Source organism: Amyelois transitella, chromosome 12 (assembly GCF_032362555.1).
Source record: "Amyelois transitella isolate CPQ chromosome 12, ilAmyTran1.1, whole genome shotgun sequence".
In the NCBI taxonomy this organism is placed as follows: domain Eukaryota; kingdom Metazoa; phylum Arthropoda; class Insecta; order Lepidoptera; family Pyralidae; genus Amyelois; species Amyelois transitella.
Window position 1 is genome coordinate 8215998 of NC_083515.1, and position 27504 is coordinate 8243501.

General features: G+C 38.3%; 1 protein-coding gene across 2 annotated transcripts; it reads right to left on the reverse strand.

Moving 5' to 3' along the window:
• Window positions 1–146: 146 nt before the first annotated feature.
• On the reverse strand, window positions 147–26730 carry LOC106142496 ((E3-independent) E2 ubiquitin-conjugating enzyme UBE2O). 2 transcript variants are annotated; one of them, XM_013344276.2, is made up of 25 exons: window positions 26396–26730; window positions 23127–23354; window positions 22426–22668; window positions 21400–21514; window positions 20743–20874; window positions 19711–19847; window positions 19076–19245; window positions 18677–18790; window positions 17633–17834; window positions 17115–17240; window positions 15959–16059; window positions 14950–15085; window positions 13391–13477; window positions 13026–13167; window positions 12063–12274; window positions 11553–11642; window positions 10915–11094; window positions 10272–10377; window positions 9712–9820; window positions 8445–8534; window positions 5609–5727; window positions 4857–5089; window positions 4036–4233; window positions 2989–3139; window positions 147–2697 (listed from the first exon to the last, which is right to left on the reverse strand). In XM_013344276.2, exons 1-25 carry the CDS (start codon window positions 26618–26620, stop codon window positions 2366–2368), a joined length of 3978 nt encoding a protein of 1325 aa, XP_013199730.1. In that variant the 5' UTR covers window positions 26621–26730; the 3' UTR covers window positions 147–2365. The 2 variants fall into 2 exon arrangements, with proteins under 2 accessions (XP_013199730.1, XP_013199731.1); XM_013344277.2 differs by lacking the exon at window positions 8445–8534.
• Window positions 26731–27504: the final 774 nt, after the last annotated feature.

The window sequence follows — 27504 nt, forward strand, 5'->3', positions numbered from 1 at the left end:
CGCTACGGGAGCTTTGCAATATATCGAAGAATGGTTAAAGGCCAAAAAGGTGTATGTACTTTCTCACTTGGTTTTGTCTTTTTATTGGTCTTGAATCTAAACATTTCATTTGCTCCTGAAGAAGTCGTATAATTAAAACACATAAAAAGGTTGAAGAATTATTTATTTTATCATCATTATACATGTCACTTATTTCGCATACACAAGCGACAAAAGCCTTTCATAGCTCAATTGACTTTGGCATGAAGTTACATTGTATTTGTGCGGCGATTCACAAGCGAGTCCCGAGATCCCTTCATATACCCTACGAGTTGAATTCCAAATAATACTAACGCGGCTATATCACTGAGCAAGCGATTCATAAGAATTTCCCTGGTGCAAGCGGTGGCTTCAATAACTTTTCGTACAAAATGTGCAGTTCTTAACCTCGACATCAATTCACGATATTCACGATAATAAACGATGCCTTCGAATCAAGTTGTGACTATTGGCGCTTTAAACCCTCATAACGGACAAAGATGTGGTAATTGTATCGGTGTATCTTGATGACATAATATTTTAGTAATTTTGTACAACTGACTAAGAATTGCACATTTAACGTGAACTCTAGAAAACAGGGTTGTTTTTGCGGTAAACTGTAAATCAACCTCCAAGTGTGACCTGTATTTATCACGTCACTAGCTTTCGCCCGCGACATCACACACGTTGTCGTCTTTCTCGTTAGCTATCACGCACAAACTTTCGCATTTATAACATTAGTAAAATAGTAATCACAGAAAAGACTGCCTTACGTTAACTAATTAGGACTGGCAAATTTTAACATTACTGAGAAAATTTTGAGGACCGAATGACAACTAAGCCAATTCATTCTCAATTTAGAAACTAAGATCTATTCTAAATGTACTGTGTGTGAAGTTGGGTGAGATTTACAAATACAAAACCTTATAACAAAGTAAATCCGTAGTGTAAAATTACAATAATAAAAAACAATATTTGTTGCTTGAAAGACGCGGGCCAATAGACAAAATAATTTTATATTCAGATGTATTTTAAACAGAAGCAATGATTTGTAAGGTAAAGTATTTCTAGAAATGCTTCTCAGTATCTTTTTAATTTAGAGACAAATATATACCCTCATCCGTCGGCGCTCATCTTTACATGCAACATTGAGTGAGCTGCAGTTACAAATAGTCGCCTTCAGTCAAAGATTCATTATGAAGATGTTTTTTTTCTTCTACCGTGACTGGTTACGAGCCTACAGATTCGTATGCGACCGAAGAGATAACTTTATCTGTGTGACAGCAGGATGGACGACTATGAAATAAGTGAAAAAACGACAGACCACAAAATGTATGCATTTGACATCTGTCATAAAGATCAAATTTAGTTTTAACTGAAAAATTTGATACATCTATGAAAGTTATGAACTTTAAACTATTCTGCCGACTCGTCGGTCGCTTTCAAAATACATAATTTGATAATCTCAATGACTTTGGCGAATGTGCAAACCTGCAGGCAGTAAACAACACGAAATTACAGCCCTCAAATACAACCTCCGCTAAAAACAGCGCCATCTAGACGCAACACACACAAAGAGTATTAGGAACTCAATAGTTCAATATTTTTATACCTGCTTTTGTAATTTTTGTGTAGCAAATTCGAGAGCAAAAGCTTCCGACTTCAAAATGCGACGAAATATTTTACTAGCTAAAATCCTTTAATTGTAGAAATATACAGCCGATGCCCTTTTTTACTCGCCATAAATATAACTGTGATTTTTTTAAATCTCAATAAAGAGTAAACTATTTTCTAGTTTGAAGAAAAATAAACAAAAACAAATACGTAAACAATTAACGCTAAAGAAATTGAGATAACATTTCATAAAAATAATGAAAGACCAATGGTAGGGATAGCAGCTATTAAAATAATACGTCATGTATCGATAAGTACACGTAAACGATAACGACGGATGCAGAATTAAAGTAGACATTACTTTTTAACAAATAAATAACATTAATCTATTCATTAATAAAACTATTAATTATATCATTCGCATAAGATCGAACATTTCATTTAGAATTTGATTCATAATTCAAAGAGGGAACGGTTAGTTCCATATTATCTAAAAAACAATATGAAACAACGAGTCCGCCTTCGCGCATGCGACGAGAAATCTGTTAGAGAGGTAAGGGAGTGGGGGGGGGGGGTTGGAACAATAGATACTACAAACGCCCGTCGCGACCGTTAAATATTCCAAAAAAGTACATCACAATAAATACTATTTACCTACATTTTCCGAGCGAGACGGCGGGTCGCGGGCGTACCAATTAGTTCATTAGTTACTAGCTAGATGGCGCTAGAGAGGCTATAAGGTGGAGGGCGGCGCGGCGATGTCGCTGCGGCGCAGCGCGGCGCGGAACGAGTCCAGCGACGAGCGCAGCGTGAGGCAGAAGCCGCGCGACGCGGGCACCAGCGGGAACTCGGGCGGCGGCACGTCGGGCGGCGCCGCGCCGCGCGACAGCGCCACCAGCGCCTCCAGGCGGCGGCACAGCGCGCCCGCCTGCTGCCGCATGTGCGCCGCGACCTCCTCGCGGAACGGCTCCGGCGGGTTCATCACCATTTTCGTCATGGACTGCACGAGCTTTAGGAGCACCATTTCGTTGTACATGCGCGAGTTCTCCTTGCCTTGCTGGGTGCCTGTGCGGGAAATGGTTGTGTTATACTTACGATTACGGCACAATACAGATATGTTCTAAAAATGTGTTTCACTCAAACAAACAATTTTCGTGCATATATTTCTTATTTATTAAATTTCCTGTGTGTCTACAAAACTGTTTAATCAAATTGCTCATGCACAAAATGAGATGCAGCGACTTGACTTTGACATAGTTCCGATTCTATGAACGCATTAATTCTCAAAAGCATATATGATTACAAACAACTAGAACCCGTACTTTTATGGTAATGAAAAAGTGAATAAACACTCACCCTTTTGCTTCTCATAGCCGGCCTCATTGAAGTAGGGCTCCGCGTTGAGGATAAGCCCCTGCAGCGATACTATGACTTGCAGCAATGAGCTGTCTTTGCCCCAAACTTCCACGCCGCGGCCCGACCACGTGCCCAGGAGTGACACGCATACCTAAAAAATACAGTGCAAAATATTACTAACGGCAGAGGTCTCTAAAAATAAAACTATTGAGTAATAGTTTAAGAAACCTAAATTAGAAACACAATGTCATGCTACTTTTAAATTTTCGGTCATCATTCAATTTGGTGTTCGGGGTTAGCTTTAATATTTTACAACAAATTACACAGATTGAGTTAGCCTCGAGGTAAGTTCGGGACTTGTGTTACGAGATACTTACTCAATGATACTATTTTTTATAATAAATACTTACTTATATAAATAAACATCGAAAAAGTTCTTTTCTCATCACGCCCTGGCCGGGATTCGAACCCGGGACCTCTGGTGTCGCAGACAAGCGTACTACGGCTGCGCCACGGAGGCCGTCAAGTTATTTTTATTTATTTATTAATTGGAAGTCTTACAGTCTAATTTATATGATATATAAGTAATAATAATATATTGCGATTGCTTATTACAAGACTTCACAAGTAGAATTGCAACCATGAAAAGATTTACACAAAAACTGCGTCATGACATATGTACATAGATAAATGTATAAATGAACATAAAGCAAAAGAACAGATAAAAGCAATATACTTATTAAACACCGTGCCGTGTGGTTCCCGGCACCAATTCAAAAAAGAATAGGACCACTCCATCTCTTTCCCATGGACGTCGTAAAAGGCGACTAAGGGATAGGCTTATAAATTTGGGACTCTTCTTTTAGGCGATGGCCTAGCAACCTGTCACTATTTGAATCTCAATTCTATCATTAAGCCAATAATAGCTGAACGCGGCCATTTAGTCTTCAAGACTGTTGGCTCTGTCTACCCCGCATGATATATGGACGTGACCATATGTATGTATGTTATTAAATATCATTACACAAAAAGTTATCATCTACACACCTTGCCGTCCTCATACAAGTTGGGGTTGAGGCGGTCGGTGCAGTAGGAGTGGTAGTGGCAGAGCGGCGGGGCGCGCGGGTACTCCCCGCCCAGCTGCACGTCGAACACGAACAGCCCCCCCTCGTACGGCGTGTTCGCGGGGCCGGCGATCATCACCGACAGCAGGTCGATGCGGTCCATGAAGCCGCGGACCCATACCTGGGAACGGAGATTGGGTTAGTAAAAATTCAAAGTCAACTCAAACCAAGAATATTTGTTTTGAATCATGGACATATAATAAAACATACATACATACATATGGTCATGTCTATATTCCTTGTGGGCTAGAGCAAGAGTCAACAGTCTTGAAAAGACTGAATGGCCACGTTCAGCTTTTGGCTTAATGATAGAATTGAGATTTAAATAATGATAGGTTGATAAAATAATCCCAAGTTTGTAAGCCTATCCCTTAGTCGCCTTTTACGACCTCCATGGGAAAGAGATGGAGTGGCCCTATTCATTTTTGTATTGGTGCCGGGAACCACACCGCACACATATAATAAAACAGAAAAGAAATATCTTTCTTTGGTATCCCTTAAAACTAACACTAGCCCCTTGAGGTAGATCACCCTTGAGTAGTTTTATCTCCCTCTATTTTATCTCTCTTGACCGCCAAATAGAAACTCGGTTATGACGGCTGTAGCATAGATAACCATTCTTTTTAAAGGGTGAAATAAAAACAACAGTAGACAACCACTGCCTTTTTTCTCAATACTCCTGAAACCACCATTTTTTACCCCCTCACATTTTCAGCCATCGTTTTTCATAATCTAATCACTTACTCCTGGAGGTAGATCACTCTTGAGCAGCTTTATCTCCCTCTTGACAGCCGAATAGAAGCTCCTTGGGTCTGACGGCTGCAGCATAGACAACCGGAAGCTATGGTCGGCCGGAGCAGAGTCCAGCATGTAGAAACCCTCCCCTCCTTCTTGCTCAGTGCCTCCGGGAACTTCCGGTTCCGGCTCGTCAGCCGTCTCGGCTGTCGCTAGTGGCGCTGTTTCGGTTGGGACTGGAACTAAATATAATTATTTGTGTAGTTCGTCAAGTTCCAGATAATTAGAGACAAAAAATTGACAATAGTTTCAAAGATACAGCACAAAAATCACAATTATGGTAGCCTAGCAACCAAGTGATAAAAAAAAATTGGCGAAAAAATAAAAAAAAACTAATTTACAATTAGGATAATTTATTGCCACCATGTTTATTTAAAATTTCACGAAATCGATAGAAACGTTTTCGAAAAAGCGAGTACAAATATAGTATAGTATATGATATAAGGTTACAAGTATATACAAGGAGAGTGTGGAGGGAAAGATCGGAGTGGGAAGACTTAGACGAACGTATCTTGATCAAATTAATGACGTCCTGGTGAGGGTCAGGTCAAGAGTACCCGAAACCGCCGAGCTTGCATAAAGAGAGTTATGAAAGAGGTAGTCTCTGCCTACCCCTCCGGGAAAGAGGCGTTATTTTATGTATGTCTAAGGGTACAACAGTAAAGATGAGAGATTGGTGACATCACCAATTGTCAACTTACCATCCCCTGCCTCCGACTTGGCTGCGTTGGATGCTGCGCTGGAGGACTCTTGGACCTCGTCATTCGGCTTGTCCCCTTTCTCCTCTTCGGCCATGCTCACTACTAAAGCGCCGTATTGACTGTCGAATGTATTAATTTGTAATTAGTTTTACTTTCAATGTGAGTGGCGAATTTCACCTTTCATTTAGGTTTGATTTTTATGAACAGATTTGATTTATACTCCCTGTAAATGGGAGTGAAGAATAAATAGGCTGTAGAGAAGTCGGATCCCCCGTAAAAATTGGGCTTAACGAAGGCTTATTTAGTATATTTGTATATAAAATTACTATTTTTCATATAGAGACGAAATTTTGAAATATATGGTATAGCTGTAAAAACGTAAGCATATCCGTCGTAAAAAATTACAAAAATTCTCCAGGAGAATTCCCAAAAAGCAAGTTTTTATCAAATTAAAATTATACCTTAGTATTTCTATAGAATATCACAAATTAAGATAACATTAAATATCCATTTTGCCTCCACAGTTAAAAGAAAGACAGTAGAAGTAAACATGGAAGGTAAAGATAGAAATAAAGACTATTACACACAAGATGTCATGCATAAAATAATTCGATCAGGGGTTTAAGAGTTCATACAACAAACGGTTTCACGCAAACTTCCATTAAACAAATGTCAACGCTACGCGGGCTCTAGGCGTTAAGGTTACAAACTAACACTTTGGATATTTGGAAAATAGAGAAATTAAGTTACCACTTTTTACAGTCAACTAGGTGAAATTAAAAAAAGGGATATGCCACTACTTCTGAAAATACTAGGGATTTTAACAAAAATGTAATCAAACTATTGTTATGATGGCTGGGTATAGGGACAGGATAGATTAGATTTTTTGAAACAGAGTTTTGTATAACAATAAACAAACTAGATGATCATGCAATATAAAACTTTAAAAATATTCCGTTACATACATACATACATACATAAAATCACGCCTCTTTCCCGGAGGGGTAGGCAGAGACTACCTCTTTCCACTTGCCACGATCTCTGCATACTTCTTTCGCTTCGTCCACATTCATAACTCTCTTCATACAAGCTCGGCGGTTTCGGGTACTTTTGACCTGACCCTTTACCAGGACGTCCTTAATTTGATCAAGATACGTTCGTCTAGGTCTTCCCACTCCGACCTTTCCCTCCACACTCTCCTTGTATATCTGCTTAGTCAACCTGCTTTCATTCATCCTCTCCACATGACCGAACCATCCGAAAATATTCCGTTACTTGAAGAGAAATGCATTTATACATCCACCCACCAAAAATTTTCTTTCACAAAAGGAAATTTGTTAAATAAAAATTATGAAAATAGAAAATTATTAATTTTTCGCTAATAAATGTCGTCGCTTGCTTCGTTTAAATTCATGAATACTTAGTACAGAGAATCTCGATATTCATTAATTGACGAAGAAAGCATCCATATGTGGACGATATTCTCACCCAGCACACTTTTCGATTCCCAAATCAAATCACAGTTAGCAAAAAACGAACCGACAAAATATAGAATTCCCACCCCGCATTTTTGTTCCTTGGGTTTATTAAGCATTCAAACCAAAAGATAATAATTATTATTTGAGTATCCGTAGGTACCTTGAAGGCCAGAACACGCAAAGATGTGAATAGGAATTACAGGTACAAGGAAGAATGGAACATACCAAGAAATATCTCAAAAATGTTGAGGTATAAAGTACCTAAAAGTATGGCATATCCCAAAATAAAGAACAACAAAAAACAAAATGGTTTGGCAATAATGAAAATAAACTATGTCTGCTATTATTTTCCCTGGTAAGCTGTAAGGTTAAACCTTATTACAATTCGAATAAAATAGCTTTTGGTTAAACTTTTATCAATAAAAAAGAAAATAACTTTCGGACATAGTGTATAGTGTTGTACCTACTTCGTTTAATAAAAGTGTTGCGAGAATCGCCGATGGAATAATGATCGTTGCCAGTTCACAAAATGTCGAGAATTATTATTTGTTTTGTTCACTTCAAATTTAGGTATTTATTCGTTATTTCCTTTATACCTAAATTACTTAAGATATTTTCTAAAAGCCAAGAAAAAGAAGTAGACTGTCGTAACGAAATCTTGGTGAAATTCTGACATAACATGAACTACATAGACTGGACAACACTTCACAATATCATGCAGGAAATTTATTTCTCAGTAATAAATGTTAAATTATTAATACAAATGAATCGATAGCTGGATGTGCATATTTGTACAAACATCGCTACAAAGCCCTGTTAATATTTCATTAGTTTTGACAGCTAAATATGTACAGACTATGACATGTTTCCATCTTAACAAACCATATCATTACATTAGTATTGGAACACTGTAAATTGTTTAAGTCCATAGTCTGTATAACACTCAAATATAAGATTATGAATTTATCACTTCATCAACATCATTACAAGACATTGAAAAGCTACTATATGCTCATTTATATAAATATATATAGATATAAATTCGACACTTTTGTGGGGAAATATAAGTAACATATCACTGGCAGTTAAGAAAAGATAAATGTGTACGAAAATAAATGACGAAAATAAAACTGTAATATGATAAATAAATAGTTAAGATCTTGTTCACGATTCATATTACATTCAGTATCTTTTTTAAATATTAATCTTTTTTTATTACAAATATTATTCCGCCGCTATAATATATAAATTATATTCAATCCGCCTACTTTTGTTAAAATATCTTTTTCTTTTAAATACAATCGTGAACAAAATCCAGTGTGGAGAGAGTACAACGTAATAAAACAAAAGAGGCTCACACTGAAAAGTGGTATGGTAACTTCTCTTCGGTCGCGTTTTGTTTTCTCATTAAGCTGTTTAGGAATTCGGCCAGCTCTTGCGGCCGTCTCCTGCAAGAAACCATGACTTTTAAACCAAGGATTCTTTTTTTCAATAACTTTTTAGTTTTAATATATAATAATTCCCCTTGATTAAATCGTGATAATCCACAAGGCGGCGTGACTAGACAATAACAGGCTAAATATAAGTATTATTAAATGTAGGTATTTCAATCTTTTGCGGCTATCTTTTCCGTATAGAGGCATAAAAGATAATTGGCTCTTTTCAATCACTAACCATAAATGAGGAAGCGATAGCCTTATCTTATTTAGTAAGACGACTTAGTGGATCATCACAGCAATTTTGCAAGCACTAATAGCAGTAGACAAATAACTCTGCCTGTGATATCATCCAGATATGTCATTTCGTTTGTACCGAATCTCATGTTTCGTATCAGCATCATAATAATATAATTTATGAAATGACGGACAGATAAACCTTAACTAGCGTACATTTTCGTCTCTTGGTAACGTTAATCTTTAGTCCGAGATTTAACGCCTATAAACAGGAGCACCCGATAAGTTTATCAAAAATCAAGAACAGATTTTTCCTGGCAAAAAATTGGTACTGAAAATATGTCTCAAAATTTGTCATTGTCACAAACTCAAGCTTTATTAAAATACTAGCTGTCCCGGCAAACGTTGTTTTGCCATATAAGTAATTTCTAGTTAAAAAAAAATGTTAAGGGTGGACAACCCTTAATACTTAGGGGTATGAAAAATAGATATTAGCCGATTCTCAGACCTACTGAATATGCATGCAAAATTTGGTTAACATCGGTAAATCGGTAAAGCCGTTTCGGAGGAGTACGGAGACAAACATTGTGACACGAGAATTTTATATATAAGATAATATCACTTTTAACTTAAAAGAGCTCCTAACAAAATATACTTTTCTAGAATTGCCGTGTCGCAATCCAAGAATGCTTGTTATAACAGCTGTTCGGTAAGAAAACGAGAGGATATAAACTTGGGTACGCACTTTTGCAAGTAGGCATTTTTATTCAAAAACGATGATCGAAGTGACATTGAAAATATTTAACTTGTGTTCAAAGCATTATTGCGCTGATACGAAAAGGCACGGCACGGACCAAAGAACATTCTAGGCCCACCTAAATGTAGTTGTGTCTAGAATGTTCTTTGTAAAGTAAGGACGTGTATGTGTTTCAGTGTAAAGGTGTGGACATACCGGCTAACTTCCGCGTGTGCCTTGATCAGCTGCGAGTGTATGAGCGAGCAAAGTTTGTAGCACACGTTGCGGCCGGAACCTTCTCCTTCTGTCTGCTCCGACGAGGACGCTGTACAGTGCATAACTAGATTTACGGGTTGTATCAATTTTGACGGACTGTTTAAATGTTAATTTGTTTCATTGTGTCCTTACTAAGACCAATTTTTTCTTCGTCTTGATAAATGTGAGCAGTGGACTATAACATTATTCGTCTCGAGATGAACTGATAAAACAGAGGGCCTATCTCAAGAGATGATTAATGCTTTTATAGTAACTTCGTTATTTTTTTTTGCAAATCTGTTCGAAACATTGTCTAGTCATTTTTTTAAATCGTCAGCAGTAAATGGATGCTATAAAATGTTTCTTCATAATATTAATAGTATAAATGAAAAATACATTTCTAATAAACTATATATAACAGAAAATGAAAATACAAACAGAAAAATCATCATTACACCCTTATCTCCTTTTGAAATAGTGAGTAAATTAATTGACTCTGGGTGTAATTAAGTGTTACTTACGATTTTCTTCTGTAGCTTTGTCTTGAGAGGGCGGCAAATCCGACCCAGACGGCTGGGCCGCGTCCAGGTTCAAATGTAACTGCTTCTTGGGCGTCGTGTTCTCTACCTGTTGACACAATTACCTAATTATAACCTGGATTTTCATATAAAATTAACAACCAACTCATGGAGGATGCGAAAAAGGCGACTAAGGGGATAGGCACACTAATCTACCGTGATATGTATAAGGTTCCGGCAAAGGTTGCATTCGCTTTGTGTTAAACCCTGATGTAACCAATCCAGGGTCATTGTGGAAAGGCGCACCCTGGGTTCTTCTCCAGAGGTGAGGATAGCACCGGACCTTAATCTTCTGACGCTACGCGAGTCTTTAACACGTATAAGCTTTCTCACCAATTTCAGTAATCGCTGCACCTATTTATTTACGTATATTATCTATTTATTGTAATTTTTATGTAAGTTTATTATACTGTTTTGTTTTTTGTACATGTAACCGGTAGATAATGCTTTTAGCATTAAGTCCGCCAATTGTGCTATACATACATTTGTATTTTGAACAATACAAGTTTAAATAAATAAATAAATAACTCCAGCAGGAAAAATAATTAATCCGTCTTTTTTACTTCAATCATGTTGTTAGCATTACCTCCATGGGCTCCACGGGCTCGCTAGCCTCGTTCTCGCGGCTGCGCTCGTGCTCGGCGAGCATGTTGGCGGGCACCTCCCCCTCGTTGGGGGAGAACAGCCGCGCCAGCTGCTCGTGCACCCGCCGCTCGCCGGCCCGAGGCGTGGTAGCACCGCGTTCTCGAACGCGTTCTAATAAGCCCTGTATATTAAAAAATTATGTATAATATATCAAATTATTTAATTCCAAACATAGCTACCTACATACAAATGTTTCAAAGTATTTCTGTTTAGTCAGTTCAGTAGACTGGTAGAGAATGCCATACGGCATTAAGTCCGCCTTTTGTACATATTTATAGTTTTAAATAAATAAATATATGTATAATCACGTCTTTATCCTTTACGGGGAAGATAGAGCAAAATGTCTTGAAAGGACTGCAAGGCCAAGTTCAGCTGTGTTGCCCAATGATGGAATTAAGATTCAAATAGTGACAGGTTTCTAGCCTTAAGGAAGAATACCAAGTTTATGTATATCCCTTGATTGACTTTTACAATATGCACGGGACGAGAAACCGCTGGCACACGCTCTGTTTTTCCTTCGCTATTAGCAAGCATGGAAGCTTACTTTTTACTCGTAAAAAAGTCTTTACACAAACTTACCAAGAAATGATCCTCATGGAAAAATGAAGTGCCCATCAGACGGTCTAAGAACCGGCATTCTTTATACAGATTCAATAGCTTGCGCATAATCTGTAAAAATAAAAATATTTAAATTAAGAATTATTATTTACAAAAAGGTTTATTTACATAATATTATAATATTACGAATCCCCAACTAATATTGTAAATGCGAATGTAAGTTTGTTTAATTATAGCGCCTTGGGTAAGGTGGCGTGTGGTTCCCGGCACAAATAGAAAAAAGAATAGGACTACTCCATCTCTTTCCCATGAATGTCGTAAAAGGCGACTAAGGGATTGGCTTATAAACTTTGGATTCTTCTTTTAGGCGATGGGCTAGCAACCTGTCACTATTTGAATCTCAATTCTATCATTAAGCCAAACAGCTGAACGTGGCCTTTCAAAAGACTGTTGGCTCTGTCTACCCCGCAAGGGATATAGACGTGATATGTATGTATGAAGCGCTTTGGGCGCGGCAATATATCACATTACCTCCTGGCTCTGCAGCGTGGGATGTTTGGCGAACATCTCCTCCAGCTGCCTCATGGCGAGCCGCCCCCTTTCCAAATGGGCCGCTACCCTGGGCTCCAGCAGCCTGGGCACGGCGGCCTCAGTCCGCTGCGCCGCCGGGGCAGGCTTGTCGCGCGTGCTGGTGACGCTGGGGGCTTCCAGGGCGGCTTCTTGAGACATCGGGTTTACTATCACTGGAATTAATGGACAGGGTTAATTTATTTTTTATAGATTTTTATAGCTACGAGGGCTATTCGCCCTCGTAGCATGGAACGCACGACGCCATTTTTTTTATCGAGATTAGCTATATCGCTTCTTATTATACGGGGGCAGCCACGTAAAAATAACCACGAACAGAGGAAAAAGGATTACAATTAAAGCAATTATGTTTTCATATCGCTGCCCATAATTATTTTTTTTTGTGTTTTATACTAGGTGTATTTTATACCGTGGTATAAAAATAGCCTGTAACACCTGCAGATTACCTTTCTAGCAGTGAAAGAATTTTCATGATCGCATTTCCCTAAAATATAAGTATGTATGTATGTATAATTCTTCCCTGGTGTTAGTGCTGGTTTCATCCTTACCTCTCGAGGTAAGGATGTCCCGGGGTCCACCTTTATGACCATGATACAGGATTGGGCGAGTTTCAGTGTTTTTCTCAGCTGACCTCCAAAACCATTCGCATTCCGGGAGTAAATCCCTAAACTTCTTTCTGACCAGTAACTTTTTCTCAAAATCAATTATCCAACGTATGCAAATTTATATTGTCATATCTTTTACAGTTTATCGCACCACTTCCACCTTTAAACTTTAATAATATTAGTATTTATACAGCCAAATAGCTGAACGTGGCCATTTAGTCTTGTCAAGACTGTCGGCTCTGTCTACCCCGCAAGGGATATAGACGTGACCATATGTATATGTATGTATGTATTTATATACCTTGCTGCGGAGTTTCGGGCGCCGGCAGCAGCGCCTGGGGCTCGCGTTCGTCGTGTGCTGAGCTCTGTGTCTCCCACGAGTCCTCGGAGCCGGAAGCATCGGAAGCCCACAATTCGCCCTCTTCTGAGTCGTACTCTCCAACCTACAAAAGTATGCGAATTTTTAATATATTTTCTATTGTATCCATCCCATTGCTTAACAAACTCGTCCATGTATCTTAGTTTCTATCACTAGAATTCAACCCAGTCATAAAATCAGTCATTAAGCCAAACAGCTGAACATGGCTCATCAGTCTTTTCGAGACTGTTGGCTCTGTTGACCCTAGTAAAACGTAACTCATTTTTGAGAAGGGCCTAATAAATTACCTTGTACAGGTCCTGTGGCCAACACATGCTCGTGTGACCGTCCACCCACCACACCTTGACGCGGCCTGTCGGGTAGTTGTCGATTACCTGGCGGATTTAAACAAAAACAGTAATAAATTAATCGTAGGAAATATAAATAAATACATATGGTCACGTCCCTTGTATATATGGTCGTATCCCTTGCGGGGTAGACAGAGCCAACAGTCTTGAAAAGACTGAATGGCCACGTTCAGCTATTTGGCTTAATAATAAAATGATAGAATTGAGATTCAAATAGTGACAGGTTGCAAGCCCATAGCCTAAAAAAGAATCCCAAGTTTGTTAGCCTATTCCTTAGTCGCCTTTTACGACATCCATGGGAAAGAGATGGAGTGGCCCTATTCTTTTTTGTAATGGTGCCGGGAACCACACGGCACAAAAAAAAGGAAAGAAATTACATAAAGTGGTAAACATGGGGTCTAAACAGGCAAATGGCTGATTGTAATAACTTGACCCAAATCAGTACAGAGTACCTATGCAATTTTAATTTACTCGCGATGCAAGCAATTGTAAAAAGGAGTTCAAATATCAAATGAAGATCGAGATATGCGCTGTGGTCACAGCTAGAGCAGCACAGTCAGGAATTAGTATAATAGAAACAAATGAGAGCGGAGGAAGATGGTAGAAATTAACAGCATGATAACTTAACAAGAAACAGACCTGCGTCGAATCGCCGTTCAGGTTCTCACATATCAGTTTATGCGCGCGGCCATTATTATGTACATACAGAAACTGGATGTACGGCCGGTAATTTATTAACTATACAGGTATTAAACGCGCACTTACCATATCTTTATTTTATTAAGGAAGTTTCGAATTATGAATGATCCGTGGTCACCGAGCCGGTGAGAGAGTTGAGTCGCTACGTTACGTTCGCGTTATACTTTTATACATACATACATATAATCACGTCTTTATCCCTTGCGGGGTAGAGAGAACTCTTGAAAAGACTGATAGGCCACATTCAGCTATTTGGTTTAAAGATAGAATTGAGATTCAAATAGTGACAGGTTGCTAGCCCATCGCGTAAAAGAAGAATCCCAAGTTTATAACCCATCCCTTAGTCGCCTTTTACATCCATGGGAAAGAGATGGAGTGGTCCTATTCTTTTTCCTATTGGTACCGGAAACCACACGGCACCAATAGAAATACCTTTACAATTGATAAATACTATAATGCAACGCGAAAGATTCAAATCTGTTGTACTGTCCGGTTATTACTCGACGTAGCAGGTTGACTAAGCAGATATACAAGGAGAGTGTGGAGGGAACGGTCGTAGTGGGAAGACCTAGCCGAACATATCTTGATCAAATTAAGGACGTCCTGGTAAAGGGTCAGGTCAAAAGTGCCCGAAACCGCCGAGCTTGCATGAAGAGAGTTATGAATGTGGATGAAGCGAAGGCAGTATGTAGATATCGTGGCAAGTGGAAAGAGGTGGTCTCTGCCTACCCCTCCGGTAAAGAGGCGTGCTTTTATGTATGTATATAGAGTACTAGATCCTACATGGGTACAGCACGGACCTGGCCGGCAGTGCAGTGGGTGTCCTCGCCGGTGAAGTTGGCGACGCGGATGACGACGGTGCCGGGCCGGTACTGGAAGTCCGGGTGGTCCTTCAGATCGTACACGCTCATCTCGCTCTCGTGCAGCATCTGAGGACTGTTGTCAATCGATTAAGTAAACGAACAGAGAAGTAGTTCCAAACATACATATGGTCACGTCTATATCCCTCAGGGGGTAGACAGAGCCAACAGTCTTGAAAAGACTGATCGGCCACGTTCAGCTATTTGGCTTAATGATAGTATTGAGATCTAAATAGTGACAGGTTGCTAACCCATTGCCTAAAAAAAGAATCTCAAGTTTGTAAGCCTATCCCTTAGTCGCCTTTTACGACATCCATGGGAAAGAGATGTAGTGGTCCTATTCTTTTTTGTATTGGTGCCGGGAACCACACGGCACTAGTTTCAAACATGATGATGTAAATGATTTACCTAATGGAAATTTCTTCAACGCTACCAGATATATGTAAATGCGATACCAGTGTACCATGGCAGTGCAGGCGTGATAAATCCCATACAAAGGTTCAAATTCCACCTCGGCCATGTACCAATGATTATTTGCAAAGTCATGTACTTTCGTTTGAATACTAACCGATGTATTTACGGTGAGGGAAAAATATCGTCATGAAACCTGCTCATTCAAGAAACTGGATGTGTAACCATGATTCAATACGGATAAGGTTCACCTCAAAGGTTGCGGAGGTCAGATGGTAGTCGCTTCGTCTTAAAACCTGACTCACCCAATCTAGGATCCATGGTCAAAGGCAAACCCCGGGCAACTCCAGAGAGGTGGAGGAAGAACAAGACTTATGAATGTGGATGAAGCGAAACAACTATGCAGGTAAGTGGATAGATGTAATCTTGGGTTTATGTATGTAGACAATCTTAAATACGAAACAACTATGGAGGTTTCGTGGTAAGTGGATAGATGTACTCTTTGGTTTATGTATGTAGACAATCGTAAATAACTAACACAGGTTCGTCAGCGCTGGTGTAGGTGCGGTACCAGTGCACGATGGCCGTGCGGCCGTGGTGGTCCACCCGCTGCACTACGCCGTAAACACGGTGCTTTAGCTGGAATAAACATATCTAATTATATACGACACAAATTACACAGATTGAGTTAGCCTCGAAGTAAGTTCGAAACTTGTGTTACAAGATACTAATTCAACGATACTATATCCTACTACTATTATAAAGGTGAAAGTTTGTATGGATGTTTGTTACTCTTTCACGCAAAAACTACTGAACCGATTACCATGAAATTTGGTATGTAGGTATCTGAAGACCCAGAATAACACATAGGCTACTTTTTATCCCAGAGTTCCCGCGGGATTGATAGGGTTTCCATGCGGACGAAGTCGCGGGCGGCCTCTAGTTTTATAATAAATACTTAAATAGACAAACATCCAAGACCCAGATAAATCAGAGAAAGTTCGTTTCTCATCATGCCCTGATCGGGATTTGAACCCGAGACCTCCGGTGTCACAGATAAGCGTAAAACCGCTGCGCCACAGAGGCCGTCGAATAATAATGTTAAATTCGTAATATATTATAGAAAAAAAATCTCATTTTCTTGCTAGTTGAACCTTAAGATGCCAATTATCCAAGGAATATTGCGTAAATAGCACGTAAAAATACAATAACAATATTTGACCTTTGTACAAAAGGACAGAGAAAGGATAAAAGCGTTTGAGATGTGGTGATGGAGAATAATGGAGAACATAAATTGGATGGAAAAAATTATAAAATAAAGAAGTGTTAAACAGAGTAAAGAACAATTTTAAAAACAATAGGAGAGGACAAATAATATGTCTTTTATGTTGATTAATTCATGATGATATGATGAATTTTTCAAAATTGTAGAATTAAAAAATTATAGAAAGAGAGGAACAGGAACACCAACAATAAAATAATGTTACCAAATAAAAGTAAATGTAAAAAAACACCAGCAAATAAAAAAAATACAGAGGAAAGAAATGAATGGAGGACGCTCCGCTTAACTTCACTGACAAGAGTTAGCTCTTACATATAATTGATATGCGGTTGACTGTACGTGTACCAGTTGTGTGGAGAGGATGCCCATCTCTATGGAGCTGTCCTGTTGTAACCAAACGTAATTATATTACCTGTTGGTTCTCTTCCACGTTGGCGGCGCCACTGACGACGAAGTCTCCGGGGAAGCACTCCTGGCCGTCCAGGTGGTGTATTGGGTACAGCTGCGTAGAGGGGATGCCCATCTCTATGGTGCCGTCCTGTTAAAAAGAAAAAGGCGATTGTTGTATGAGTTTTTACAAATTTCAATAAATCGAATTTTTCGTATTCTACCGATCGCCGACCGTTGAACAGTTAATATACCCGAATAAGGCTGCCTATCCACGAAGTAAAAAAAGCAGAAAAATATTGACCAATAGTATTACATACAACATACCGCTACGCAATGCTATTGGTCATTGCTGACTTATGCTCTCGCAGCGAGTGAAAACATCGTGTAGAAATTTACATATTTAGGGTAACTAACATAAAAACCATGATCCAATATCGGAGTCGCTTTAGATAAAAACGTGACTAATCTAATCCAGCCCCGTTTCACGTGTATGCGCGTGAGTGAGCGAGAGAGAGAGACAGATAGAGAGAGAGCGCCGACCTGCCACACGACGTTGGCGCGGCTGGTGGTGTGCAGCGTCTCGACCACGACGCGGTCGCCGGCGCGCGGCGGCGGCGCGGGCGGCGCGCGGCGCGCGGTGCGCTTGAGCCGCTTGCCGCGCAGCAGCCGCACGGCCAGCTGCGGCGAGCGCTTGCCGCAGCGCGACGCCGCCGACGAGCAGCGCGACGACCACGTCGCTCCGCTGTATACAATACATTCATTTTCATAATTGGATACAAGGTATCACTTATTGACGTTACATCATTTAAATCTAATTATAATTACTAACGCTTCCAAAGGGCATGTGTAGAAGAAGCGGCGGAACAAACTACACTGCAGCATTTTCATCGGACGTCAATTTACAAATATAGATCTCTTAAATCTAAATTATGGACGAATGCTCGTAGTCTACATTAAAAAACATAAATGAATGTAGAATTAGTACATTCGTTTTTAATTATTTTATACTACATTTAGCTTAGAACACATTGATCCCTTACAAATATGTGAATATCTCAAAAACTACGCTAACTCGGAAAATGTCCGACATTGTAAATATTCTTCTAAATCCAATGAATGTTTTGTAATTTGTTGTTGTCAACTATGATACTGACAGATCCTACATACATTTTAAATTACATCAAACTCAGACCAACGGTCCGAAAGTTATTGCGTTACAAACACACATACAAATAATGTATTTTTACTTCCAAGTTGATTGGTAGAATAACGAAGAAAGTGACTCAAAGATAGATAACTTTATAGCCGGGGATGTCTTGGTGAAAGATCAGCTCAAATGCACCCGAAACCAACGAACGTGCATAGAGCTAATAATATGGGTAGTCTAGTCTAGTATATACGTAGTCTCTGCAGACACTCTGGGAAAGAGGGCACGACTTAATTATGTAAATTTGAAACCTAATTTTTTTACAGATTTAAAGAGTGTAAAAATAAATTTAGATTAAATTTGGAAGTATTTCTTCCGTCTCAGAAAGTATTATTTCCAAATTGGTCATAATTCTATGGTTGTGTAACAAGTCTCACCTGTCAGTGTCGCTGTCACTACTCGTGTTCTCCCAGTTGTCAGAATCTGAATCATTCCGGTCTGACTTGCTGTCCCCATTCAGAAGCGAATTGTCCTCGCGATTTGGCTCTGGGCTGTGGGAGATACGTCATTGAGGTGAAATAATAATCCAAAAATGTACTTTATTCATAGAAATATAAACTCATATTAGGTGATAATAAACAAAAAAAATATAATATAATTTTTTATATCTCATTATGCCCTTTCTTACTATCAGTAGCCTTCGTAACTGTTTGAAAATTCGGGTACACTTGAGACAACATATATATTTAAAGATTTGACATGTGCCAAAACTACATGGTTTAATTGCAACAATTTATATGTAAACACCTAATAAAGTCTAAGAAGATTTATCTTACCTGATCCCGGAATCATTTTTCTCCTCAACAGTGTCATCCTGGCTAGAAGCCATTGGTAGGGAATTGTCTCCGCTGGGGTCGATTTTGATCCGGGGACAGTTAGCCTCCTGTTTAAGGGCATCGTCCAGGGATTCCAGCTTGTCGTCTGCTGGATCAACTTCCATTTCGGTCTAAAATAAGTGTTACCACAGTCAGTGAAATCAGGTCGAAATATCAGGAAAAAACTGTATGTTCTTGTTAATTACCGTTTGCATACATTAATATGTATAGCTTGTTTATTTTTGATATTAAGAATACCTGGGGTCCTTCAAACGAATTTCACATCATCCTGGCGTTTCACCCGGTTTTTCACAGTCACCACATTAGACCTCCGCGACCATGCAGCGGAATCTAACGCAGTTTGGACCATGTATCATAACACTGTCTGGCCAATTCGACGTTACCCAAGCATTTATGGCGATATCTAAGCGAGAAAAGCCCCAAAAGCTAGAAAATTCTAAATCGTTCAACCAATGTTTCTAGGGATTGAAAATAAAAACTAGCGTAATATCTTACTTTGGAGACCCCCCTTGCCAGTCATATCTTTTCTATTCCTCAAATCTTCATTACCTATTTAAATGGTTATATATACTCACGTCTGCAGACTTGAGCTTCCTGTGGGACGAGGCCCGCTTCTTGGGGCGCGAGGGCACATGGTCTGTGGAGTTGGTGTCAGACTTGGAAGATTTCTTAACTGGTCGGGTCTGTTTCCGCAGACTGCGGTATATTTTACCTGTTGATATAAATATTTTGTGAGTTTATGATATACTAAGCTTACGCCCGCGCTAATTTAACGCCATTTACAAAAGAATACAGATTTTTCGCAAATCGTTATACAGCTTTTTTATGCCGGCATGAAAGTATCCTTTGTCCTTCTTTAGACTATAAATTATATATACCTGATTAATTTCAAGAAGATACCGTGGGAAGAGGTAACAAACAAACAAACATACTTTGGTATTTTAGTTGGGATAAAAGAATTTGCAGAATGATTATTATATAGTCTAGGGGTGCACTAAGAGGGAAGGAAAATTTATTGATTTTCGCCTTCGCGGTTGTTGCAGGCGTACTCTAGTAATTTGATAAATCATTATCCCCTAACTTACTACATTTCTCGTTTATAAAAGCACTATCAGAACTAATTGCAGTTAAATTACAGCTCCAGCGCTCTTAGTATGGCACACGTGACACCGTTTTTATCGCGGGAAAAACTATCGCTGTCTCGCTTCTTTACCATCTCAAACAGGGCAGCTGTAGGCAACCTTCTTGGTATACGCCATAGCAACGGTTGCCATGATGTTGTTTGAGAGAGATACATATGTCAAAAAATAATTTTTATTGTAAAAGATTCTTAATTTTATGTTGAATAATATAGTGATTTTTAACTGATTATTTTCTCCACTTTTCTCCTTCTATCTTCTCTAGGAATAAATAAAATTGTACAACTTCCTACAGCAGCGATAAAGATTCTATCTTAAAGCCAAATAGCTGAACTTGGCCTATCAGTATTTTCAACACTGTTGGCTCTGTCTACCTCGTAAGGGATATAGACGTGATTACACGTATGTATGTACGATAAAGACGAGGTGGCGCGTGCCCTGCTACGTGGCCAGAAAATGGTATCTTACTCTGTTGTTTCCTCCACTGTTTCTTGCTGACGAACGTGTCATCAGGCCCGATGGTAAGGAAGTTCCGGTCTCCAACTTGAAGGGTGCACGGCTCAAATACATTGAGCAGTTTCAGATTCTTCAGATCTTCTCCTGTGCAGCCATAGAAATGTGTAAGGTTTTTTGTGTGGAAGTAGACAATATTAGTTAACGGTACCGAAATCTTTATACTTATTGATTCTACTAGCGACCCGTCTTGGGTTGCTATAAATGCTAATGATTTAGACCTTTTTCAGAAAACCCTTCTTTCCAACATTTCAAATAAGAACAAAATCCGTCTAAAACTTTTCCAAAGTAGGTAACGCATACATACAGACAGAGAATATATGACGACTTTATAATAGATAGTGATAGGATGTTCTTTCCGACACATAAATACATAAATTGAAATATGTAAAACAAGTATACATAGAATTTGGTTTTGGAAAGAGGAGACCATTTCATTGCACCTTTTGAGGCGTCTTAAGAACTAATGTTAAAATATATTAATGTCGCTTTCAACTCTATACACCTTCAAAAATAAATCTGTAATTGGAGGTAGTTCAATACCCGAGTTCAAACATAGGATATAATATTTGAAAGCGAAGTCGTGGGTAACAGCTTGTTTAATATAATTACCTTCAACAAGGAACTTAGGTTGTTGCGGGCCGTTCGTATCGGCTGGGTGGGTGCACAGAGCGCGGCACTGCCAGTGGACGCTCACACTTTCAGTCACTACGGCTTCCACTGTGAACTATAATCAGAAATCACATATTTAAATTCCTTATCGAGAACAATCTTAATGTATTCTTATTTCGTCTCTTGGGTTTATCTCAGTCAGTGATGAGAGAAAGGAGGGTTGGTGGTTGCATTGGTAAAGTGTCCAGTTGCAATGTGTGATGAGTGTAAGGGCACAGGTTCAAATCCCACCTCGGCCATGTACCAATGACTATTTTCTAAGTTATGTTAGCACATATGCTTAAATACTATTAATATAATTATGATCCAATACGTGTTTAGGTTCCATTGCAAATGTTGCTGAGGTCAGATGGGAGTCCCTTTGAGTTATGACTCGCCTGATTCAAGATCAATAGCAAAGGGCGTACCGTGGACTGTTTTTCAGAGTGGCGAGGATGTAACCGGGACTAAATCTAGGGGGAAGAAGTATGAGAGATAGAGAGAAAATAGAATGACGGGACTATCTCAAAGGAAAACAGGTAAACAATTTACATTACTCTTAATCAAATAATACCGTGTGGTTAGCGGCACTTAAGAATAGCACTTTACATAAATATATCTTACCCAACTACGTCCAAAAGCAACTGGTTACTATTTGTATCTCGATTCCATCATTGAGCCATGCAGCTGAATGTAGCCATTCAGTCTTTGCAAGACTATTAGCACTGTCTACTCCGCAAGGGATATAGACGTGTTTATATGTATGTACTAGAGGCCGCCCGCGACTTCGTCCGCATGGAAACCCTATCAATCCCGCGGGAACTCTGGGATAAAAAGTAGCCTATGTGTTATTCTGGGTCTTCAGCTACCTACATACCAAATTTCATGGTAATCGGTTCAGTAGTTTTTGCGTGAAAGAGTAACAAACATCCATACATCCATACAAACTTTCGCCTTTATAATAGTAGTAGGATGTTTAAACAATACCTTATGATCATGCATCTTGTGTTTCCTAGCTGCCTTCATCTCTTTAGTGATGTGAAGCCAGTTAGCGTTGTCGAGAGAGCCGAGTGGGCCATAGACGACTTGACCAGGATAGAATTCCGATGAAGAGTAGGGCGTGGAACGGCGGCGGCGCATGGAGTAGTCCTCCAGGGGACAGTTGTCCAGGTCCGGGTACTCGAGGCGAGACCCGTCGGTGGATACCAGCCGCAGTTTACTGTGAACTGCCTGAAGAAAAATAATTGAGTTTATCAATAAATGCTTTGGCAAAATATATCAATCAATTTATTTACCAAAAATTTGATATTGCCATCATTTTAAACATTCTGTTTACATATAAAGCGCTATTATTACGTATATAACTAAGTAAAGAGGCGTGATTTTATGTATGTATGTATGTATAACTAAGTACATACTTAAAAAATTATCTTTCAGTTATGGTTACAGAGTTACTTTCAGAAAAATAGAATAGACCTAAAACATTTTACTAAATATTTGAAGCAAAATTGAGGTAACAGCAACAGGTACTCCAAAAATTTTGCCTGAGTTCCTAACTCAACTGTAAAGGCCTACAGCCAGGTCAGGTTGTGTCATGCTGATTGCTTAGTACCCACAATATTCAGGGCCGCCGTTATGTCCCTTCTAAGTGTCTTTCCTAGTAGGCTTGCTTTTTTTATAAATCTTACCTTAGAAGTCCCAACCCAAGAGTCAAGGCATACAGCTAGGTCAGGTGTAAACTCCTCCAGTGGTTGCAGCCTCTCGCTAGCCACACTAGGTATGACATGCTTGGTGCCGACGATCTGGAGGGCCGCTGTCATGACGATATCGCGGCAGTACCCTCTCTGTGTGTCCTTGCCTGCTATGAGACGGCGGACCACATCACCGGGCATAAGTGAGCGATCGGCTAATCCAACCTAATTATTAAAGATGACAAAATAATATCATTTAATCTATTTGTTAAAAGTTTCTTGGTATAGTTAACAATATAAACAAACAACATTTGTTATTGCCTATGGCGCTTCATCAAATTTTTGCTAATTGCTATAAAAGATATTTTAAGTGTTACTAGGTTTGTTAAACCAACGTGACATATTTATTAATGACTGGCTATTGCCCGCGACTTCGTTCACTATAAAAGTTCACTGAAAAGGTGACATGTATTGCCCTCATAATGGTTTAACATGAAATTTTTATACATATACTAGTTTTTAAGTTGAACTAAGCTAACCACATTTAAGAAAACCACATTCAAATCGTAACAATAGCTTTCGCGTGATGCAACTACAAACAAACAGACCAAAATAAATTCTAAAATTTTTGTCTTCTATTGTTCTTATTTAAGATTCTAAGAGACATCAATCTGTTACTACAGTAAAACTCCAATTATCCGAACTCCGACTATCCGAATCGCCGATTATCGGAATCAAATCAATCAATCCGAAAACGGTTGAAGACCGCAAAACAGCTTACATTGATGGAGATGTTTAAAAAACAATGATTTTTATTTCTAAACTTGTACATAATAAGTACATTTTCTTTATATTTAAAACATGTGAAAATTTCATGTTTCTTTCATTTAATTCAATAAAAAAATAGTGCAATATCAAAACGTAGCTTCTATTCTCTCCAATGGCAATTTAAAAAAAAAAATCTGATTATCCAATGGATCCCGGTCCCCATTAATTCGGATAATTGGAGTTCTACTGTATTTTACTAAATGTAAAGATTTTTATAGATATAGATGTATTTATGCAAAGACATTTCACATTTCCAAACTTTCTAAAAAGCTTACTTCTGCAGAATACGCTATTCTATGTATTAGGTATTTGACAGATGTGGCAACTGCTAAACTGGTATATTTTAGTTATTTTCATAGTTTAATGTCCTGTGGTCCACTGTTTTGTGGAGCAGCAACAGACTTACAAACAATTTTATTGTATAAAAAGGGGAATTTTAGCTATCTATGGTTGAAAACAAAGACATTATTAGAGATTTTTTCAAAAACCTAAATATTTTGACATTACCTTCTCAATATATAGGGTGATTGCGCTGGTTTTCGTCCAATTAGCGGAGTTGCTAGCTTTCAGACGTAAAAATAATATGATAAAGTATCCTAATTTAAATAGCTCATATTTGTTTAAATACCTCATATAGTCTATTTTTGATAAAAATAAAGAAACTTTTAATTATAACTACATTGTTTTTTATATAAATAATTAAATGTTAAATGGCAGATTTCACTAGTTTTCGTCCAAAAAATTTGGTTTTCGCCCTGGTGTGATCTAGTTTCCGTCCAGTATGTAAAAAAGAGTAAAAATGCAATGTTAAATAAAAACTGTCTTTATAATCTTTTATTTAATCAACAAAAATATTTATTCTTCAGCAGTAGATTTCCTGCTTTTTTTATTTCCCCGAATCCATCTATAACAATTAATTTCATAGTTTAGTACCTACTAGAAAAACCTGTACGAATTAACAAGAAAATGTGTTAGAAGTAGATTCCACACTATTATGGACGAAAACTAATACAAAAAAAATTGCTGTTTAGTTTTCGTCCATGCCATTTAAACATTTTTTTAAACAAGCAATACTGAGAAATTATTGGACGTTAACTAAATATCTTGTCAAATAGCCAATAAAGTTCATATGTAAAGAAAACACATATTTTTTTATAGGTCTGAAAAAGTAAAATGAACATTCCAAATATTTAGCTTGCTGTTTTAGTTTCCGTCCACGTGGACGGATACCAAATAATTGGTAAAATAGGCATGTCAGTATTCGTCCGCAAACTTTTACTAAGATTACTACAAAAACATTGTAAAATAACCTGAACATAATGTTAGTTATACTCTTAAATATCCTTACATGCCAAAATATTACCCAATCTATGTGAAATAGTCATAAAACCCACCACGGAGTGTTCCTGCACCAGCTATTTTTTTTGTATCGGCAATGACGTCTACGCAACACGAACACATGCCGGCCACTGAGTTTAATTTTTTCGAAGTTTTCACTTGACAAATTGGATTTTGTGGTTGTTAGAACTGTTGCTTAAGTATGAAGGATCGTGACAAGTTGCAACATGCGTGCATAGGTGTGTTTATATTCTTTTTATATGCGTTTAAAAGTGAAATGGACGAAAAGTAGAACTGGACGCCAAACCAGCGCAATTACCCTATTCAATAATATTATGCATATTAGGAAAAACTATAGACTCTTAAAAAAAGTAGCTGAATGTAAATCACTAAAATGCATGTGCATTTAAGAGCCCATGGTATAGACATAATTAGTACGGTATGTACTTATTTCTTATTTTATCTATATATATTTGACATAATTTTAGTATTAAAATCATTAGTTTTATACTCATTACATTTTTTTAATATGGACAATGTATCTATGTTTTTAAATTGGCATCCAATAAGAATGCTGCAGTGTTGTTTGTTTCACATCTTCTTCTACACTTGTGCTTTGGGAGTGGTAGTAGATATAATTTAAGTAATGGGACGTCAATAAGTGATACATTTTATTAATTTTTTTAATTTTGAAAATAAAACTATTATATTCATCAAAAGTACATAAATACTGCTTATCTTATTATTGAATCAAAAGAAGGTTCAATCACAGAATATTAAAGGGTGTATGTAGGCTAAATGATGAGAAACTCATCAGTTGCTATGAAATTTTATTAGATAAGAATGTTTTTGTATATAATGCATTGGCTACAAGTAAAACAACCTTCTCAACCTACCTACATGTGGGTATATGCATAAAAAATATATTAGAAGCCATACCTATCAAGGGCAACTCACATGTTCTGCATATAACAGAAAACCTTCCCTCGACCCCTAAAATAGGGGTAGATTCAATTGGTCTTGCTGTAACGACAAAACTAATAAAACGTGTACGTCTAAGGGCGGAAGTATGAGGTTGCTAGATAGCAACCCTTACTTACCGACTTCTCAGATATCACCCTTTCCGTGCCGGAGGGGTGCCACACAACACGAATTTCGCCTTTTTGTACAGCAGCCTCAATGTCACTCTCTTGATCACTGGAGATGCCTTCATAGTTTTCGAGTACAAGCCCGAAGACGACTTGCCCGCGGTTGTTGATTTTATACACTTCATCCTCGTAAAAGTATTGAAAGTCGGTCGGCGATCCAGGATTTTGCCCCGCCATATTGACGGGAATTATCTAAAGACACAAATAATTTTGTTTTTTCGTGATTATGTTCTTTCTGACAGCTGATTGCAATGTGTGGCGCATGCGTCAACTAAATTATGCAACGGAAACGCCATCTTGCGGCTGTCATTTATCATTATCGTTAACACGAAATGGAACGTAACAATGAAAAAAAAAAAATTAAAAAAAGTTAAATAAAACGAAAATCCTGAAACCCTTTTAGCATAATGCTTGTAAAATGTATACCAAGTGGACTTAATGCCATAAGGCATTCTCTTAAGGAGATTCGAATTCCTTGGATTCTCTGCTAGTCACACCTTACTGTACAATACTGTATTTGTCTACCAAAGCAAACCCTGTCTGTTTGTTTGTCTGTCTGTTTACCTTTTCGAATGCTCAGAATATTCTTCTAAAATAAATAGGTAGGTACCTAGGTAGCAGTATTTTTTGATCACATAACGATGAGGGTTTCGTGGGATGATTCGCGCATCATCATGGCCCATCACCCGTGGATCTATACCTACTTAGCCCGGTCTTTACAATCGTCACCAATAAAGTAGATAAGAAGGTAAGGAAGGTGATGAATTCTTGCTTTGCTTGTACCCTAGAAATCTTACCGAATAAATAGATCTGTGGAGCACTAAGGGATGCGTTATGTACTTAGTTAGGTACCCACCATAAGGAAAGTCATACTAAGTAGGTACTTTGAATAGAGATTAAAAACTCTCATAAAACCTCTGTTGAAAACAAAAATATTTTGATGGACGGGTAATGGCTGGATTATTAATAATATAGCCAATGATCGAAGCTGGTTTCCCTGTCGAGGCGACGTTTCAGGTTAATCGTGACTGTCTGACTTTCTCACTTCTGAACGGTGATTT

Coding starts and splice junctions, on each gene's coding strand:
- LOC106142496 (XM_013344276.2), bottom strand. CDS start 26,620: ATGGCGGGGCAAAATCCTGGATCGCCGACCGACTTTCAATACTTTTAC. Junction 16,060..17,114: donor ACGTGGAAGAGAACCAACAG/GTAATATAATTA, acceptor TGTTTATTCCAG/CTAAAGCACCGTGTTTACGG. Junction 3,140..4,035: donor ACTTGTATGAGGACGGCAAG/GTGTGTAGATGA, acceptor TGTATTTTTTAG/GTATGCGTGTCACTCCTGGG.